General features: G+C 35.6%; 1 protein-coding gene across 1 annotated transcript in view; it reads right to left on the reverse strand.

Annotated features, from left to right (window-relative positions):
• Positions 1 to 2,754: 2,754 nt before the first annotated feature.
• oscp1 (organic solute carrier partner 1) overlaps positions 2,755 to 9,121 on the reverse strand; it is a 15,405-nt gene continuing 9,038 nt past the window's right edge. Inside the window, exons 6-10 of the mRNA XM_015374505.1 lie at positions 8,174 to 8,302; positions 7,534 to 7,603; positions 7,210 to 7,349; positions 7,029 to 7,092; positions 2,755 to 4,346 (exon numbers count right to left, since the gene is read on the reverse strand). Coding sequence (XP_015229991.1) covers positions 4,227 to 4,346; positions 7,029 to 7,092; positions 7,210 to 7,349; positions 7,534 to 7,603; positions 8,174 to 8,302 — 523 coding nt within the window. The 3' untranslated portion in view covers positions 2,755 to 4,226. The remainder of the gene's footprint in view (positions 4,347 to 7,028; positions 7,093 to 7,209; positions 7,350 to 7,533; positions 7,604 to 8,173; positions 8,303 to 9,121) is intronic.

A 9,121-nucleotide genomic window follows, 5' to 3' on the forward strand; every position in this document is an offset into this window, starting at 1 on the left:
ATTCTACCTCTATAGAAAGAAATAAAATCCTGAAAATATAAAAACTGCAAGGAATGTCTTATGTTATTAATTCTTCATGCCTACCTGAGTCTCCAGAAAGTTTTGCAAGAGTTAGTCAGCTAGGGTGACTATACATTTAGTTTTTTGGCATGACACACAAAAATAAATAACCATGACAAAATCAACCTTAGTTTTAATTTAATATAAAGATTTCTTCCAGTGGTGATTTTGGAGTAATATCACTTGTTTTGCTGAGTCGCCTTTAGGCCAATGTCAAGGAGGGTCTCTCTTACTAAGAGAACTTTAAATAGCATTAAATCTGTATAAATCTGTACACTAGCATTGTTGCAAGGTTAACTGTAAATTACACATACAAGTTTCTTCCAAATAAACTACAGGTTTATCAAAAATCCACTTTGAAGAAGGTAAATCACTCTGATTTGAAGACGTGAGTAAATCCATGGGGATGGCCACTGCCCTCTTTTTTAGAAGAAGAACTATTTTAAGTTAAACTATTTCCACCTCAAAGCATTGTTTCTACAGGAATCTTTTAAATACTGCTGGATAAGACTGAAAATATGATCTGAATTTAAAGAGACTCCAAAAGTAAAATATCTTCATTTGAGATAACTATATGAGTCAGTGAAACTGCATTACACTCACTTCTTATCAATAAATTTCTATAGTGGCAATCATGAAAATGTCCGCTCAGGGCCATTCACGTGTTGAGGAAAGTCTTCCAATACAACATTTGACCTCCGAGTACTTAAACAAGAAAGCTTGTGGGTCCTTTTTTTATGCAAGCATGCATTCTGGGTGTCTGACATTTTGCAAAGCCCACCTTATCTCCTAATTTAGACTAACTGATTAATCTAATATTCCACCCACGTAACAGTTTCCAAACAGTGGGCAGATGTGACAGACAAGGAGAGAGCAAGTTAAATGGCAGTGCCACATTTGAGTTGAAACAGTCTTCCTGCCTTGACTCAGCAGAGCATCTACTCCCAGCCACAAGAAACACGTCAGGCTGTGGCTTTACAGTGTCATACCCGCACCCTTTGAAGAGGAAACTGAATTAGAAGTAAAATCCACAGTCTAGGAGAGAATCTTCTCATACATTAATAGAACGAAAAGGGCTCCCTATTTCTTAAGATGTTTTACCTTAAAAGTATATGCAAACCAATCCAAAACAAAGTTGGACTGTCTAAACTTTTGTGGAACAACTTACTAAAGCTGGGGTTTGTGTTTGTTTTGTAGGTAGGCCATACTTTGAGAGCCTGGAGCTTTTCTCGTCTCTTACTTTGGGATATCATAGGGAAAACCTCAACAGCAACCTCCTCCCCCCCAGATCAATTCAGAGAAATGTCTCAGCATGTTCGCTGCCCTGGAATGCACTCTGTTCATGTGTGTGAGGGTGGCTGACTGGGGGAGTTCAGACAGTCTCACTTTGACTCGTCTGCAGGCGGCCCAAACACACACACCCAAACACACACATTGAAATCACCTCAGTTAGGTAATGCTGTTACTATGGCAATTCTTCGAATGAGGAATTAGGTTGCTTTCTACCTTAAATCAAATTACAGAGTCTGGTTTTATTCAGAACCACCAAACCAGCGTGCAGAAATATACTTTTTCACCATTGCATGGAAATTTACACCATGGTGTGGGAAGATAAAACTTTAAAGCATAGTGTGGAAAAGTGTGAAATTAAGTAAAACTGGGCTAAACAGGATGAATCATCAGGTGTAGCTCTGGCCCACTAAAGGCTACAGAGTGGCACACACTGTAGAAGACTGGCAATGACAAATAAAACATAAGCTTTATGCAGTTCAGACAGCACCCTCTGTTGTTCAATTTAATTTCGTACAGGTTCCTTCAAGGTTATGTCAAAACTTAAGTTAATTTTCAATCAACTCTAAAACAAATAAGTCTATATTAATACTAAAACTTGTTATTTTTTATATTTTATACACAGGCATACCTTGGAAATGCTTATTTTTTATTTTGATGTTTATAGCTCACATTTATTTGAAACGCCATAAACATTTTTATGAAAATATGAACTTGAGAGAGGACCAATACACAAAGTTTTCCAAAATTGTTATCCTCCTTCAGAAGCATGTCAAAGTGTTGTATATTAGTAATATGGTATAGTAGGGATCCCCTTTGGCATGATTTATTGCATCAGGCAGTATGTCATGAAGGCTATAAAGCACTGCTGTAGTGTCATGAAAAGGTTGCCCAGATAGTCGCCTAAAGTTCCTCTTCTTTGTTGGTTTAAAAGTTTCATTGGGATAAAGCAGTAATAGCACAACAATCAGTGTTAGCATAGAGAAGCCAGGAGTAAACAGATTAAAAAAGAACATAATTCCAGCGGCGGTACAATCCTTGTGCATGGAGTTCTTATCCTCTATATGCTGCAGATATTTCTGTTGGTTGTGCTCCTTTTTTTCTATCATACTTTGTACTTTCAGTCAACTTTACATTGGAGTTCTTTACATATTGATACATACAAGTTTTTAAATCTTTAGCATGCAAAGTGCACTCTTCCTATGAGAACATAACGCAACATTTCTATAACAAAATATTTGACTAGTAATGTGTGATTTTTCGAGGAACTACATCTCAGGTTTCCATTAATCATAATCCTTACAATGTCCAAAAATAAATCCATGAGATATGTGTTGTTGATATGTGTGAATAAGTTGTTAACTTAGGAAATGCAACATTTTTTCAGGACAAAGGAAAGTTTAATTTAATAAATATTTTTCTATAAAAATATGTACATATTAAGACGGTTTCTCATATTGCATTTCTGTATTTTAAAAAAAGAAACCCACAAAAAAACACATTGTTGAGCTGAATCTAAACATTACTTTACATCACGCTGTAGTGGAACAGTTTTTGAAACATTAAACTTTTAAACTATTTTACTGTAGAAGAAACTGTGTAGACGAAACATTTTTTTGCCATAATAAATATCTTAAGGAGCTTAAACCAAATAGTAAAAGGACACATTGGATTCCTCTAATTCCAGAAATATGTCATTTTTGACTTGTAGAAAAGAAATAAAACAACACCTTTCTGTATATAAAGACACCAAGCTGAGGAAAAGTTTACATAGTTATTGAGGAAATTAATGTCATATTGAAACTTTTAGGAATTTAGTGAAATTGCTCCTTTTTCAGGTGCACTGCTAATACAACTTGTATTATTTGTAGATTTTCTTGAGTTTAAACGAGATCAAAAGTGTACAGGGAATACAATATATACAACCCATACTTGACCATTATTCCCAACAGAAATTACATGTTTTCTTATTCTACAGTTTCCAAAGGGTTGTATGTATAGGTATATATATATATATATATATATGTTCCAGAATCTCAGTGTCCTTTACTACGCCATTCCTAAAGCCGTTAATGCTTTGTTTGTGAGTGTATAAATCTTTGACCCAAACTTTGTCCTCAGATTAAAACCGGTCAGTATCTTTAAAACAGCACCCTCCTAAAGCTGAACAATAAACTTAATCCAATTAAAATGTACTGAATGTTAAAAGTTGACTTCATCCAGAATACCAACAAATTGTAATGAGTTTTGAAATTTCTATAAAGTGCATTTGTTAGATATCCAGCTAGAAGTAACAACAGAACATATTTCTGTATACTAGTGGGGCTGTATTTATGAAAAAATCATTAAAAATAAAACCACACCAAAACCCAAGACTAGCACTAGTTTTAGAAAAAAAAAAAAAGAATACAAACCCTCAATGCATTTTAAAATCAGTCATAAAGTGCTAGAGTTACATCTATTGCTGACACTTAACTTAGAGTACATAATAATGCATGAAATAAAAGGAATGTGTACTTTATTTAGACTGTGTGAAAAATCAAATACTATTACAACAAGCACATGTTCAATCTATTCATACATACAAACCAATAGTTTCTCCTTTAAAAACATGTAATTCTCCTAAGTTTACAGAAAACTTACAACAACTTAGTGCAGCTTTCCTCACAGTACTTTCTTCCTGTTGATTGCAAAAACACATCCGCTTGACCAACGGCGGCCCTTTGCTCACATAGGCTCCTTACAATCACTACAAGAACGACTTCTTGTGGGTGAATGTGAGCTTGATGCAGGTTATTTGCAGGTTAAAACCACAGTGCAGGCTGATCTTCGGAAGTTTAGACCCTACTTTTGGGATTTCTGGCTGCGTGATCACATCACAAACCGTCCATCATGGCCAAAAGGTCGTCCCCTTTGCTGCTGCCACATGTAGACTGATCTCCAGACTCTGTAAACTCTCCCATGATCTTGGCCAGTTCTGCGTTGGCCTGCTGATCCTGAAACACACAGCAGTCTGACATTATCTAGGGCTGCCAATCACATGGAATCTTAATGTATTAAATCCTGTTTAACAGAGAAAGTTTCACATCCCTGATCGATTTTATTCCAATCAAGCATGTTGCTTATTAGGGAAGAAAAAAAACATATAGCATGTGGCAAAAACATTCACATCCATAAAAGAGTATTTTCATTATGATGCAATATAACAATAGGATACAGAATGATCTTTTTTAGAAACACAAATTATTTCAAGCATCATCAATAACCATCAGACTTTTGTAAGCCCCCTATGGGCGCAACAAGATTTGCAAATATTCTTCCGTATGTCTCCACCAACGTTGTGGTTGTGGTGCAATATTTTTGTGCATGACTGCTCTGTATTTCACATTATACTTGTTCCCTGCTGATAAAAAGAAGCAACCTGAAAGCATAAGGCTGCCCAAATCATGCATCACCAAAGGTAGAGTGTCTTCAGAAAGTATCCCCCCCCCCGAGAGTGTTTTCTGCTACACACAGCATTTACCTTACAAGATTAAAGGTACATAGTTATTTTATATGCCTATAAAAAAAAGTTTTACAAACCCAGTTCATAATGACTATCCTGATATTGTTTTGAAACTCCTTTTGAGCCAATTGCTGAGATAGAATCTCAGCAATTGGCGAGGTGAGCTGAGATAAACACATGTGACGCCATCTACTGGCAGTACTGCTAAACTGCTGCAGCAACTAACCAAGTTAGTTGGTGCTGTAATGCTTCTCGGAACAGCAACAGTTCAATTTGAGCTTAAAAAGCATTGTTAAGGACTCATGATACTTGATGCCAATACAAACTGTGCGGAAAATAAGCCAACTGTCAGAGTCTGCAGCATTTATACTCTGCGTGGCTTTTCCACCATTCAGTCCGGCTACAGGGAGCATGTTAAGTACAAACATTCAGCTGAAAACATCCCACTACACAAGGAAGTAGGTGTCAAAGTCAAAGACTCCTCATATCATATCATAGTGACAGTAATTTCTTTCCAGGAGTTTTTCCAAAATCTTTTGATAGTGTTGATATTTGGGGGCTAAATCATGGGATGTTTGTAGGTGTTTATATTTGTGAACCATCAGCAGTTTTTTACACGGATTTTTCCGTGTAGTTAAAAATTTCCCTAGGTGTGCAATGCGGAACTTCTGTCCATACGGATCCCGCAGATGGGCGTGGAAGACCATAAGCATGTAATTAAGCCTTACAGACCTCACAGATGCGTCAAGCATAAAACCAAGCTTTAGTGTACTCTGACATTTATTGTTTGATTTTATCCCTCTTGGAATCAAACGTTCTTGTGCCTTTTTACAATTGATCTAAGTCTTTTTTTTCTCACAACTATGTTGGGAGTTTCACACTCACTTGCTTCCATTGCTTCGGCTTGTTTACCATAACAATAACATATGACCTAAATGATGGTCCTGCACATGCGTACAATTATTTAATATAAACTGAAAGGCTATATTTACTAACAAACTGAGCAAAAACAAGGCTTAAAAGAAAAAATCAACAAATATTAAAACAGCAGTAATTTGTCATAAAAACATAATTTGCAGCTAGACAGTTAATGGCGTGTACATTCATAAAACCTCAAATAATGTGAGTATGTACCTTTAAAGTCCAGTTTTGGTTGGAGTTACCTGGAGCACCTTTTTGAAAATGTTTGGTGTGTCTTCATTGCTGCTGGCAAACTGCATAACAAACTCCTTTTTATCAAGTATATTTTTTTTCCCTTTTGCCATCTTTCCATTATGTTCATGATTGTGGAGATCACCCCAGAATCTCCCACCTGAGCAGTGATCGTAACCTTCCCTGGTTGATGCCCAGTTTGCTTGGCCTACCAGTGTTGGTGGATGGCCATGTCATGATGTGTTGCACCATGCATGTATTGTCCGTACTCAGATGGCAGATTAAAAGGTACTGTGACATATCGATAGCTTGTGATATTGCTTTTTCATCAGATGCTGGTTAAAACACATTTTAAATAGCCTCTAAACACAGATGGACTCTAAACTTTCTCTTAACTTTCAGTAAAAATGGTGGCTCTTGATTTTATTTCAGTGTATCAGGATAAAGGGAGGCAACCATATGTTAACATCATACTATTCAGATTTATATTCGTAAAATAAAATATTTATTCATAAACCAAAGCCTCTTTCATCTTTTACTGAAGTTATGCACTATTTTTGTCCATTGAATAAAATCGACAGAAAAAGGACAGAATTTTGTTTTTTTTTGCACAACTGCAAGGCACCTGGTCTGGTTAGGTAGACTCGACAATGTCAAAGGATTTTGCTAAATTTGGCTTCTTGGCTCACAAATTTAAAAATCCCTTGGTGTGGAGGACGCCCAAGATAAAATCCACTCTATGCCACATGCTGTTTTCCTCGACTGCCTTACTTGTTTGAAGAACAAGATATAAAAATCAGATTAAACTAAATCTAAAATCGGATTATACTAAAAACAAAACATCAAAGTTTAAGACGTAAAGATAAAATAGCAAACAGTCTAACCACAGCAGTTAATAACAGTCTAAAACCACAAGGAAATGTCTGAGAAAACAAACTGTCTATTTAGTGTGGAAAATGACTGGAATTCAGATTACTGTTAAAATACCGTGCAGACTGTTATGATATACTGAGTTATTTACCTTCGTTGCTTGGATGTTTATGACTCCATATGAAAGCTCATCCGGTCTTGATATTAATGCTTCTCTGTCAAAAAGGACGAATTAAATGGTTATTTTTTAAATGTTTTGAAATAGCATCAAAGATCCAACATTGAAAAATAAAAACAGCTGAAATTTGCAGAACACATATTAGGACACTCACTCTTCCTCTTCATCCGTGGCAAATAGATTTACCCGGAAACCAGTGTCTGTGCTTCCTGGTTTCTGAACTTCCAGCCCTCCCATTAACCTGGCCAACAGATTTAGTTCCTCTTTGGCCAGAGGGTTTGGGGCAGCATTGACCTGTTGACAAGCAATTGTTTTCTCATTTCAGCATATACCTTTTCTTTAACTTGTTACTTATATGTTCCTTCTCCAGATGCTCATAAAGTGGGTATAAAAAACTAAAACTTTATTAACTGTGGAAATTGAAAAGACAACATTTGCCTCAATCTGGTAAAACTGAATATTCAATTTTTTTCCTTACCTTTGTGTGCTGAGCAGAACTTTTAGATGTGCCAGACATATGTGTTTCAACAGGGCGACTTACACTGTACCTGAATAAAAACACGATGATAATACGAACATATTGAGAATATTTAAGTCTGTAATAGAGAATGCAAACATGTAAAACATCTGCTAAATCTAACATTAACAATAAACTATGTATTTATGCCACTAAACCATACAAAACAGGATATTTTATATATTTTTCATTTTATAAAAGTATGACTTTAGACTTCATGGTTAGTGTCATTTCCTCCATTCAGTATGGTAGACCTTCAACATTTTGAAAAATATCAATTTCCTTGATATGCTTCATTTCATCAGGATATTATTCTGATACATTCATTTTCTCCTGAATGTAACAAATAGACTTCTAACTCTTCCTTTGACTAAGCGATAAAAGAGGACAACAGATTGTCTTCTTCTCTGCATTATAGATGGACTAATGAGTTGCTATTAGTTCAATTTAAAATCAGCCAGCCAGAAAATTAGAAAATAGTTTCAGTTTTTGGGAAGCATTATTAGCATGATTTTACAGTTTAAGAAATTATCTTTGCCAAGCCTTTTTCTTATGATTTTAATTATTAACCTACATCCTTCTGGATAATGAAGCATCTTACATGTTTGTCCCAAGCTTTGTAACTCTATCTCCAAAAATCTCAAAAGAACCTTCCCGAAGTGCAGAGCTATAGTTTCCTCCGTTATGAAACTGCAGTCTGGTCAACTCCTCACCAGCACAGCTAAAAATCCTGAAAATAAGACAGAAAACATGCAGTATTAATAGAAAACACTCAAGATTTTGGAATGCCAAGTTTTGTTGTTTTTTTTCACAGCATTTTTACTTAAGAGTATATATAATGAGATTTCAGAACCATACAAATTGGGAAATTAATTAAATCACAAAACAGTTCTTCTCTACATAAAGGCATGGGGAATTAAAATCAATTTAAAGTGACTATGTTGAATGAGCCTAGTCACATATAATGACTACAGAGTTCTATGGCAGTAGCTCACTCCGGTTCCATACAAGCAGTCTTCTAATAACATGACATCTTGTTGGCTCGTTATGTTTTATTTCTGTTTCACATTTTATTTTTGCTCCATTTACAAGCAAACAAAACACTTTTATCTGTTTACCATCACAAGACTATGTGACCAGAGGTATGATAATACACATGTATGCAATGAGTAAACACTAAGAAGTGATGGAATCTTTTGCCTAAAGCAACAGAGAGTTAAGATAAAAATAAAAAAGTGAAAATATTATTGGGTGCCAAGTAGAATAAGGCATAAATAGCACTCAGAATAGGAACATTGTTTTTCAGTAAAGCGGGAGCTAAAGCTTCAGGAGCAGAGTACATGAGTACAGGGCTTCCTTAAAGGGGAACACCGTTTTTTTTTTTTACATTGGCCCTTGATTTTACATTATTACATCATGTTTTGCTCAACCATATGAGTTTGGTGTCATTTGTAGCTGTTCCAACGATATTCGGCTTTGTAATCCAAGTAACGTCTTCTTATGGGCACCGAGTCGAAGGCACAAACTAAACTGTTCATAATTTATTCTG

Source organism: Cyprinodon variegatus, unplaced genomic scaffold (assembly GCF_000732505.1).
Source record: "Cyprinodon variegatus isolate N-32 unplaced genomic scaffold, C_variegatus-1.0 Scaffold6, whole genome shotgun sequence".
NCBI lineage: Eukaryota > Metazoa > Chordata > Actinopteri > Cyprinodontiformes > Cyprinodontidae > Cyprinodon > Cyprinodon variegatus.